Below are 12,570 nucleotides of genomic sequence, written 5' to 3'. Positions count from 1 at the left end.
GCCCTAATAACTCCTTTATCACGGAATTGTAGTGTTCAGAAAATCATTATCAGCCCTAATAACTCCTTTATCACGGAATTGTAGTGTTCAGAAAATCATTATCAGCCCTAATAACTCCTTTATCACTATTAGAACGTAAACATAGTTCACTATTATTATTATAATTAAGCTAGGAAACAGAAAAATGATTTGAGGGTACTTTGCTGGATGAATCGTCATTTTATTTCTTTGCAGTTTGTTGCTACACCTATGAACTTTATGTTGTCTTACAACATCTCAACAAGCTCCATCATAACAAGTTTAGGCAGTTTTCCATGGCTATCTCACTTTTTTTTCACAGTCACGTATCGCTGCTAGAGTCTACCATAAGAATACCCTCAGAGTTCTATGAAACTCCTCCCATCAACTTACCCAGAACACTCTTAAATGAGTACTTTGGGAGTGGATATGAGATGTGTTTTCTACTGTTTTCAAATCTGTCTCAGGTTCAAAGTGGTGGATATATACAGTGGTGCTATTCAGCCGGTTCACTAGAGCCGGTTGTTAAAATATTTCGAGTTCGCAGAACCGTTTGTTATATTATGTCATAAACTCTCACACTTACATACACTTAGCTGGGAGAGGTTGTTGAATACAAAGTTTTCGCAGCCAGAAAAAAATTAACCTATTTAGAGAACCTTGCTTTACTCTCTACATATCAGAAGATTAATGGCGGGGTGGGGAAACGGTAAATTTTAACTGTATTTTCAGAAATTCTTTATCTCAGAAAAAGATATAAGCATTTATTTCTTAATCTCAAATCCTCACATATCAAGAATGAGATGTGCGTTCACGTGAGTATAATTTTGAGGGTTCTTTATATTTGAAACACATATATTCCCTTGTCAACAATTGTCGATTCATTGCTGGCTGAAGGTCTTTTCAATACTTTTTGACAACCGTCTATCTTGGGCAATTCGTCTCCAACATATCCCCAGTGCTACATAATTTGGTCACACCACCTTGTATTCGGTTGCTGTGTAGGTTACTATTATAGGGAGCTAGCTTGTTTACCAGCGGGGGCTGAGGTAAAGGGGGGGGGATTTTCAACAATTTTTCTGCCTGACTCTTGCAATACTCCCGTACCCTCCTTCTATATGTCAGCGTTGCCAGGGTTAAAAAAATGTCACATGAATGTCATTCTGAAGAGTTAGTGTGAGTTGGTTATTTGTTGTGCTGTGGTGGTTGCGGTTTTGTTGCTTATTATTCATTTGACAATGGCTTCACAGCGTAAGAGAGGGCAAACTATACACAGCGAAGCTAGAGAAGTAATAAGGAAGGCCATAGTGCAGTGCGACGAAGAAGCGAGGGAGAAAAAACTGAAGCATTTGTTATCACAGCCTAATTTGCGTGTGTCCACGTATACAGGAATCTTCGATAGGGATTGCATAATTGCATAAACTTTTTGAATTAAGTGAGTATTAGCTGAATATTTTGACAACGCACTGGCAACCCTGCCCAGGACCGTCGAGTGACCGTTTCTTGGTGACGGGGTGGGGCACCTGTCAATCAACTCTGAATTCCTCAGCCTCGCATTAAGAGCCTGCCTTACTAAAAATAATACAAAATATACCATTTTTCTTCTGCTTGTTTATTCATCAGTGAAAGGAGATAATCAAATGCAAGCCACCACAATCCTAGATAATGCTATTCTACAACTGAAAATATGAACCTGAAGAATGTTCAGTGTTGCCATCCATAGAAATTACAGTGTTGCCAGAAAAACAATTTCCCTAAAATCTAAGTTAAGGCAGCGAGTAGAGGAACAAACTCAACTGCATTTGGTCACGTGTCATACTGTTTTGGTTCCCTGTGAACTACTTTTTAAATAATAGTTGTATTTAGTTTGTAATAAACAAAATAGTTTTAACATGCAGTTATTAAAACTAAATAATAATGTTAATTACAAAGTAGTTCACAAGAAACTAAAACAACATGATACGTAATCAAATGCAGTTGAGTTCATTCCTCTACTCTTTGTCTTAACTTAGATTTTAGGGAAATTGTTTTTCTGGCAACACTGTAATTTCTATGGATTGCAACACTGAACATTCTTCAGGTTCATATTTTCTGTTGTAGAATAGCATTATCTATGATTGTGGTCACTTGCATTTCATTATCTCCTTTTACTGATGAATATAATCAAGCAAAAGAAAAATGGTAAATTTCGTATTATTTTTAGTAAGGCAGGCTCTTAAAGCCAGCCCCTTATAATACCTGTCACTTGTGGTATCCAGTAAAAAATTGGATTTTGTGTACCTTGTATTTTTTTTTTCGTAAGAATTACACCTAGCTAGCTATCTACTATATCTCCTATTTCACATGTATATATATATATATATATATATATATATATATATATATATATATATATATATATATATATGTGTGTGTGTGTGTGTGTGTGTATGTGTGTGTGGAGAGAGAGAGAGAGAGAGAACCAGATGTTAAAAAATTAGAATATCACCACTGAATATAACTCATATCCTGAACTACGAATTTTTACTAAAACCTGCTTGTATCTTCTTTACAAAAATAAATGATGTTCTCACAAGCAAGCACTCACTCACATTTTCCTATAGAAAACTTTGCCTGGGGAGAATTCACAATGAGTTGGGGCCATACTTTTGATATACCTCATATCTTAGCTCCGGCGCACGGTTTTTCATCCGCTGTTCCTTGGTCGTGCCTATTCATAGGGTCTATTCATTCTGTCGATTTGCGGGGCTTTGTACAAACGTAGATTGTAGAACCAATGGTGTAGGTAAGAATTCTGTACCATAAATAAATTTCTTGTGCTAGCTTGAACTTTCTATATCAATTAACATTGATATTTTGTTAAATATTTAGCACACAGAGACAGTGATAAGATTATTATTAGTAGTAGTAACAGTAATAATAATACCATCCACTTCATAACATTATACAGAGTGCCCAATATACAATGCAGCCCGGAGTTTGAGATAGTAGAACTTTTGAACCTGAAGTGATACGCAAATAATGGTTATACCAAAATGAAGCCTTGTTCATGCATATATTTTTAAACTAGGAAGCAACGATTGAAGTATACTAGGAACCACACAGTGTTGCCAGATGTAACCGAAGGTGTAAATCATTTTTTTTATTATCAAAACGTAAATTGACTCATAACTCATATTTATGGATGTTCTGTCGTTAATTTTCAGTTTGTTTAGTTGGAGTAGCTTGGAAACTATGGAGCTGAAAAAAGAATTTTTCATTTCCACCGATAACTAATCGGATGAGGTCTTTGTAAGGGGGGAACTAGGGAAATCGTAGTTTTCATAAATTAACACTGAATTGGCAATCCTACTGATGTTTCAGTGCATCAAAAGGTGTGCTAAGAATCTGTCTACATTATGCAATTCCTGAAAATAATGAAAAACAAACTTTGAAATTATCATGATAAAACGTTTACTTACATGCACCCGGCAACCCTGCTATTCATTTCTATGGGGCTATTTAAAGCAAGAGGTATACAAGAACAATTCTCGACCTATTCAAGACCTGGAAACGAATATTCGCAGTGCCATTAAGAACATTAACACGTCTAATCGTAAAGTTGCTGCCAATCTGGTGAAATGTGTGAACCAGTGTTTGAATCAAAACAGGAGACACTCCCAGCATCCGCTGTAAAGCTGGTAACTCGTTTCTGATAGTAGCAGTATTGCCGGGTGCATGTAAGTAAACGTTTTATCATGATAATTTCAAAGTTTGTTTTTCATTATTTTCAGGAATTGCGTAATGTGGACAGAGCCTTAACACACCTTTTGATGCACTGAAACATCAACAAAGTTGCCAATTCAGAGTGTTAATTTATGAAAACTACGATTTCCCGGGCCAGATCCGCCACTGCGTCCTGAATTTAAAAATGTACTTCACGTCTTGTGGGCAACAAGCTTATCTGAAATACTTTTAACAGTGGAATTTAAAATAAGAATAACAATAATTTCCTTTGTTGCAGGCACTGAAATGTCGTCAAGGAAGCAGTTCGCATGAAAGTTTAGAAGATGTTGTACGGCAATGTATGAGAAATTCATCAAATTCTGACCTCTATGATTTAGGTAAGTGTTACATGTTATGAATATAGTCACTTCTATTCTGATAAACCAAGGTCACAAGTTCCTGAAGCGTTACGGTGCCTAAACTTAGTTTTTTCTTTTTATTTAGGGCAAACTACGGCCCCCTAAAAGATTCTATCCGGCCCGCTACGTGATTCCTAATCTGACGAATAAAAAGAAGAAGAATCAGGGAGACCCGGGTTCGACTCCCGGCGGGAGCTCATGTGGTTCGGATTCCACGTTAATCAGTAGGTCCACGTCTCATATAGCCTCGCTGCTGAACGGGACGTAAAACTCAAAATCAATCAAGAATCAGGAAAACTAAATAATTCTGTATTATTTTCGTTTTCTTTCCCCTTTTATGTTTTGCTTAGTGATCACAGATCAGTATTTATTTTTTTAAAGTAGCACGATTATGTTTCGAGGTTAAGAGAAAGGGCCTTATCACTGCGAAATTAAAATACCGCTAATTTTACAATAATTATGCGATATCTTCAAATAGATAAAAGTTAATCAACATGTGGAACAAGATCGCCCTAGATAATATTATTGTGCATGAGGTACCGTTATCACGAGTCACCTAGTGGTTTTCCAGTTGCAGCCATTTAGAAACGCGAAAATAAATGCCGATTTTCTAAATGGCTGGAAATAGAAAGCAGATGAGTGAGTCATGATAACGGTATCTCATATAAAATAATATGAGATTGTCTTAGTATGATTAGTCATGCATTGATGCTCGAGAAGGTTGCTGACAGAAGTATCAACTTGTTTCTCTGTCTTCGTTCAGCACAAGCATTTAGAAAAAGGTAAGATGGGGCACAAAGGAAAAGAAACAACGCAGGATGAAAGAAAAATTATTATGAGGATTCACAGACTAAATCAGTGTCTGAAATAGGTACTGTATATCTAAAAATGGAACGACTTCCCTTAATGGTGCAGTTGATATTAGATAGGTTCACTGTTACGAAGTCAATTAAAACTAACGTAGAAGTGGTCTCCCAGAAGTACTATCAAATAGATACAAGAATATAATAGTGCATACTATCAAAATTAGTCCAAAGATAAGCGTCTCTCAGTTTGCAAATGAGCTACAGAGACGACGAGTAAAGGTATCATTGGCTACAGTGAGGAATGAGTTGAAAACATGTTATAATTGCCGTATCTCACGCAGGGACGAATCCAGGACGGACTTCTGGGAGGGGGGGGGGCGGTCGGTTGTAATACTGCTACTTAGAGTTACTTTTAAAAGCTCCAAACTCTGGGATGGGTTTTATTTACATATAAAATAAAAGAAAAATTTCCTCTTCTGGGGGGCGGCGATCGCCCCGATCGTCCCCTGTGGATCCGCCACTGATCTCAAGAAAGAAAATTTGGAGGATTAACAGTAATCGCAAGAAGCGCCTAGAATTCGCCTTGAAGGGCATAAAGAAGCCCTTCGACATTTGAAACAAAGTTGTTTTCATCGACGAGTGTTAGTACAACTTGTTTGGGTCAAATGGAAGAATAAATTATGCGCAGAATGAAGAGAAAAGACATCTATCACAAAAATCGTACTCCCATAGTGAAACATGCTGGAGGATTTATGTTTGTTTGGTGGTCAATTAGTGCTGTTGGTGTCAGGAATTTATATTTTGTAAAAGTAACGATGAACCCAGTGGCGTATTTAGGGGGACTTCCGGGCTTAAGCCCCCCCGAAATCTTACTTACTATAGTAAAGTATATGAAGTATCTTGCAGAATTTTCACATTTTCAGGCAAAGACCCTTCCCGAAAGTTAGCAAAGCCCCCCGAAACAAAATCGTAAATACGCCACTGGATGAACCAAAGGAACTATATCAATATTTTAAATAGCAATCTTTGGCAAAGAACTGCAAAAATGGGTCCCAAAATGGCTTCGTGTTTTTCCACGATAAGGACCGAACACATACCACAAATGATACTTGAATTTGAATACATTAAGTTCACACATACACGTTGTGACCAGACATCAATCTCATAGAACATTTACGGGAAGTTTTTGACCAAAAAGTAAGATACAGTGTTATTTCTAACAAAGCAATTCTTTAACATGTTTTATTGAAAGCACTGGACAATATTTCACCTAAAAATACAGCGAACGTAGTCATTCCCATTTACAGAAGACTTCAGGCAATTATAGCTGCTAAAAGGAGCCCTACAAAGTATTAATCAATTGAAAGGTGATGTTATTATTACTATTATTTTCTTGAATATCTCAGCTGTACTAATACTTTTTCCACGTACAATTGTAGACTTATTTTGTTTCTTTCTTTTCTTTCTTTCTTTCTTTTTTTTTTCTTTTTTTTTTTTTTTTTGTTACAGAGAGAATATAGCTTCTATTTGAAAGTCAGTTCTTTAATATAACCATAGATGGATACACTAATACATGCAATTTTATCATCCACGTTACATCCTTGATATGAATAGTATCATTAAAATTATACGAAACCTGGGACTGTACGAATACCTTTTTGAAACACTGCACGTTAAATATCATTGGCAATATGAATTGTCTTTCATTTCTTGAACAACTGGAACTCTTTGTGCTGAACAAAGTATGTAAAGCTTATTTAAATAATTTTGAATGTAAGACAAATATCTTGAAAGTAAAACATCACTGGAGGCCCCAAAGTCAGCGGATGATTTTGCTGAACGGTAGGAAAATTGCAAAACTACTGTAGTTTCATCACCATTGTCAACGTGACTTCCTTTTTGTGGAACTCCAGAGCCGCCACTCATTTATATTTATTTATTCATTCATTTAATCCGGTTATGACGCGTGATAAGTAGGGATGGCCAGAACCGGTTCCTGGTCGAACCGGTTTTCGGGTCTGAACGGATCCGATTCTAGAAGATCCGGTTCCGAAACCGGCAGGAACCGGTTCTTCGAATCCAGGTCTGGAACCGGTTCCCAAGATCCGGTTCTGAACCGGGATTCGGGATCCAGGTCTGGAAGCGGTTTTGAAAACCGGATCTCTAAGAACCGGTTACTCGCGTAACCGGTTCCTCTGCAACCGAAACTTTGTGACCATCCCTACGCTAAACCCGAGCTGCTGGCAGGCTGTGAACAGTGTGCTAGATGAAATGGTAGAACCAACAGGGAGGCGCCAAAGAGGCGGCCACTTGTCTCATTTGGCTAAATAAACTGGGTAACTAGCAAACTCATTGGCTAAACAGGCAAACTGGCCAATTCATTTGGCTAAACATTCACTGGTGGACCATTTTTTTTCTGGGGGCACAAGCGGGTCTGGGCGGGGAGGGCACAAGCGCATGGTCCTCTTTGCAGTGTTTTGAAGGTAAACTTTGTGCCTCCTTTACGGGTCTTTGGGGGCTTTCGGATCCAGGTCTGGAACCGCTTCCTAAGATCCGGTTCTGGAACCGGGTTTTCAGATCCAGATCTGGAACCGGTTCCTAAGATCCGGTTCTGAAACTGGGTTTTCGGATCCAGGTCTGGAACCGGGTTTTCGGATCCAGGTCCAGAACCGGTTCCAGAACCGGTTCTGAAAAGCGAATCTCCGAGAACCGGAACTTTATGGCCATCCCTAGTGATAAGGTGACTATATCACCCCTTTCTTATCCTATTCTTAGCCGGTGTTGAAGTATAGCTGCTGCCTTTATATTTTAATGGATCTTTCAGTTTAACGTTCCACGTCTATGTCTTTTAGGCTAAGGGAAACGGATAATTAAGGCAAGTGAATAATGGAAGAATTGGTGGAATGAGAAAGTGAGAAGAAACGGGATTATCCGGAGAAAACCCACGGAAACGATGTTGTCCACCATAAACTTATTTGGCCCGGGATCGAACCAGGGATTCCACGTACCAGAGGGAAGCGCTGTACCATTGAACCACCGTTCCCCCTAATGGAATTATCAATACACACGTTTTACATTGTTCATTTTAAAAAAAAAAGTTCCTTCTCTATTGTGATATATGTCTTTTGTCAAATGTGGATGTTCACAAAACAACATACTTATTTATAGGCCTAGCCTGTGAATATTTTAGAAGAACAGCAGTTACTTTTCGTTTTCGCTTTCTTTTTTCTTTTCTTTCTTTCTTTTCTTTCTTTTTTTTTTTTTGTTTTTGTTTTATCGGAATATAATTAACAGTATTTGACTGTTTCCAGTTCCCACCAGATCATTTTCATCGGGAGTTTTACGCTTCAGCACGAAACTATCTAAAACAGCCTATGGATAAATGGACCATTAAAATTTAAGGGGAAGGTTGTATTCCTAATAATTACTTTAAACATTTCAATCAGTTGACAGCTTTGATTTTTCTTTTTTTTTTTTTAAAGTATAAAACTATGCAAAAACATATTTTAGTCAATACTGGACCAGAGAGTGGAATATCAGAGGCAACATACATTGAGTATGTTCAATAAAAGTAGTTTTGTTTTTTAGGAGAGAGGGAAGCATGTTATAGTGCTGCCAAAATGTCTTGAGCCGTGGCAAAAATGCGAACTAAAGCTCACACCCTCGACACACTCACGCGTTGAGCCAATAAGGGTTGGGCTGTTGCTAAGCGAGAGAACCTTAGCGAAAGGGAGGGCGAAATATATATACCTTCAGCCGATAGCAGCGCTTGAAACAGAAGACAGGTCTCAACTCAATGTGGTATATATTTAGTAAAAAAAATTAGACGAGGTGCTTCATGGACCGTGGAGAAATAAGAGATTGTTCTGCACGAATATGAGAGTTGGTTACTTACGTATGAGTCTAATAATTTCGTCACTTCCGGCAAAAATGAAGGGACAAAGTTCCAACATATGCAGTTTCGACTCTAAACAGTATAGTTGCTTAATAAAGAAGTCATAGGGTGATACACAATTCTTTATTGAACAATTATACAATTCATTTTATTAAGTAAGCATAATTGTACGTAATTCACATTCATTTGCTTATAATACGTTTTCCTAGCTGATCTGTGTACTTGTTGATTTGTGTCACTTGTTTCGGAAACAGGCCCAAATTACAGTTAGCTGCATGTCTTTCATTATATATATATATACGTGTCAACATGAACCACAACATGTAAGTACCATAAGTAGTATACCTATATTTTATCGGAATCCACCGGACACATGATTAGTGATGGGCAAATTCCCGGGAAGATATATTTTGGGAAGATTCCCAAAAATTAGAATATTCCGGGAATTTATGAAAAAATACAAAGAAAATTGCGGAAAATTGCATTATATTACTATATTATGATTTCAAGGTTAAATGCGTTTTCTTATCACAGTATATTTATTAATGTCGTCTCCAGATGATTCTTTAAAATGTATATTCTGAACGGTATTATGGTATTTTATTAATATTTTATTATACTTAGAGAGTACGCATAAATGTATATTTACTTACAGTATGTTTTATGGGAGTAAATAGGCCTACGTCGAAAAAAAAAATTTTGGTATAGGAAGTCCGTGTACTTTTACACCGCTAAACAGTTCAAATTTATGTATTAGTGGATATTCTAAACATGACCCTACTACTACTATTCTAAACATGATATAAACATATTAAATTTTTAAATGTTATAAAAAAAAATAGACTGAGTAACTGCCAGAAAACACACATCTTACCGTTTTGTCAACATTGCGCATACATATTTATGTCGAAAATAATTGCAAGATACTAACTTAACTTTATAATTTTGCACGTAATATTGCCACACACGACCTTTCTTCCTACACATTTCTCAAAATTTCATGCGTTAATTCACATGTAAGAAACTCCTAGTACCTATTCAGAAATTCGAGTCAGAGACGTCTGTTACTAACGGTGGTTCGGGGCAAGGATGTTATAAAATAGAGGATCTTCGTATATGTATCGTCATCTTATTAAATTAATGAAGCCAAAAAAAAAAAAAAAAAAACGAACATCAACAAGTGTGATTGGCTACTCTCGTTTCCGCCATCGTCTGATTGGCTAGTTTCGTTTCCGCCTTGATTGCTGGCTCAAAACATTGCGATCTTATTGGACAGAGTGGGCAGAGTAGGGGTGGCGAAACTGTGACGTATGGCTTCAAGATTTTGTTGTAAGGGCAGATCCTCTATTTTCTAAAATCCTTGGTTCGGGGTGTATTGATAGTACGTCATCTCTATTTCTACATAATTTCTACATTGCAAACTGGTTCCTTTTCATGATTTGTAAATTAGTACTTTGCTAGTTTGTAGTGCAAATGGAAATGGAAATTCAAAGATTAACCTCTAAATTAATTAAAACCTAGAAGTAAATGATAATGAATAAAAATAAAGTAATTAGTCATGTAGTTCTTGTAATTTGGAAAATAAAGTAAAGAAATGGAAATAAATTCTATCCCGGGAATTTATATACCAGGGGAAAAAACCCGGGAATATTCCCATTTTTTAATTTTCCTTCCCACCGGGAATATTCCCACTACCCAAGGGCGCCCATGATGTGGTTTCCAAGGGGAGGCAAGTATAAGCGACGTTTCAAATATAGTTTCAAATTTTGCTGTTACTAATGTAAAAATTATATTGGGTTTTCGATATTCCCAACTACAATTTCCTCTAGGAGGGGGCGAGCGCCCCACCTTGCCTCCCCTGATGGGCGCCCTTGCCACTGCCCGTCACTACACATGATACTGGAAGTTTTTGGTGAAATTACGTCATTAATAGAGAGTTCTTACGCTGCCTCTACCCTTTTCGGATCAGTTGGATTTTCAAGATTTAGATTATTTTCAGTTGGACATTCGTATCAGACTTTTTAAATCATCCCTTTCTTATCCTATTCTTAGCCGGTGTTTAAGTATATCGACAGCCTTTAAATTTTGAAAGATCTTTCAGTTTAACGTCCCGCGATTATGTCTTTTAGGCTAAGGGAGACGGGTAATTAAGGCAAGTGAGTGATGATGGAAGAATTCGTGGAACGAGAATGTAGAAGGAAACGGGAGTACTCCGAGAAAACCTACAGACACCATGTTGTCCATCACAAATTTATTCTGCCGGGGATCGAACCAGGCCCGTACCCAGGGGGTCTAGGCTCCCCCTAAATTTTGGCTGGCCCCCCTAAAATTGTCACGGCAGACTGGCAATTGAACTATAATATGGTGATGAACTATAATATGGTTGCATCGGGCCCCCCTAACTTCAGCCGGCCCCCCCTACATTTTTGGGCTGGCTACAGGCCTGGATCGAACCAGGGACTCTATGCACCAGAGGTAAGAATCTACCACTGAGCAACCATGTTTCCATGACAGTCTTCGAGTTAGGTAGATTAAATATTTACGTAAGAAATGTTCTATAAGTAAATGCTGCATTTGCTGCAATGCGACATTGCCGATGCAATATTTGAAGTTGGACATTGATAATCCTGGTAATTAGCATTTAAGTATTGTTTAACTGTAATTAATTAGTGGTTTTTGTTTACTATCGGTGTTCTAAGAATATGAGGTTATGTACCGTATTACAAAGCATATTATGTAATTGAGCTTTCGTATTACATTATTATTAAACAGTAGGCCCTATTTGTTTTTAATTATACAGCTTGCGACCAATCTTACGTTAAAAAAATCTATACATTGTTCGGCGTAAGCTCTAAACTGCGATAAACAAAGCCACGTGAAACTAAATCTCGCTGATTTGCTGTTGTCCTACCGACGCTTGTACTCCTCCGTAAAATAGTTCATGTGCTTGCATTATTACTTTTACTATGAAGCTTCACATAAAACTGCTATATTATTATAAATGACAAAAATATAATACGGATTATCTAATAATACTGCAATCGAGTGTGGCTAATGAAACAATAGAAATAAACACTACGCATGCGCAGTAATTATGGCGCCAACTCAACTGTGGACGGGTGTTCTGCTTTTAAAGTCTGAAAGATGACTGGTATGAATCCCCGTTCCGCGAGTGTTGTGGTGCAACACCAACAAGGCAAACCTTTACTCACTAAGCAACAATTGTTTACGAGCTAAATTCAAATACTTTTTTTTTGTTTTTTTAATCTTTCGAGTTTCTTTTCTTTCTTTTCTGCTGCTGCTGTAAGTATCTGGACAACACGAGACAGTATTGTCAAAATGCATGTGCACAATTTGCTCCTCCCCGTGGGGAGTGGGAGTGATACATCACTAGCCAATCGTATTTGTGACAAGCGGAAGGATACAAATATTTTGTTTATCGGAGTTTAGAGCTTATGCTGAACAATGTTTAGTTACGTAAAATTCTGTGTCCAAAGAGCCTTGGAACAATCTAATTATGTAAATAGTGGACTGTCTGTTTTTGACAATGGCTACTTATCAAATAGAACTCTAGATGGCACTTTGATGTTCAATGATATTTCGTGACAAATTCATTTTGTTATCTGCTAATGTGATCTAGATTGGATTTAGATTTGTTTTAAGAGTAACGTATTTAACGGGATTCTATAGGTAATATATATAACAATGCCTTTTCTCGACAATTACG

The 12,570-nt window shown here is 37.3% G+C and overlaps 1 protein-coding gene across 1 annotated transcript in view; it reads left to right on the top strand.

The window, feature by feature from the left end:
- Positions 1-12,570, top strand: part of LOC145685589 (uncharacterized) — a 108,004-nt gene that overhangs the window by 23,201 nt on the left and 72,233 nt on the right. The window contains exon 3 of the mRNA XM_081757976.1: positions 4,022-4,121. Within this exon, the coding sequence (XP_081614102.1) occupies positions 4,022-4,121 (100 nt within the window). The remainder of the gene's footprint in view (positions 1-4,021; positions 4,122-12,570) is intronic.

Source organism: Thermobia domestica, chromosome 5 (assembly GCF_964235325.1).
Source record: "Thermobia domestica chromosome 5, izTheDome1.hap1.1, whole genome shotgun sequence".
Lineage (NCBI taxonomy): Eukaryota > Metazoa > Arthropoda > Insecta > Zygentoma > Lepismatidae > Thermobia > Thermobia domestica.
This window is presented reverse-complemented; position numbering and strand designations above follow the sequence as displayed.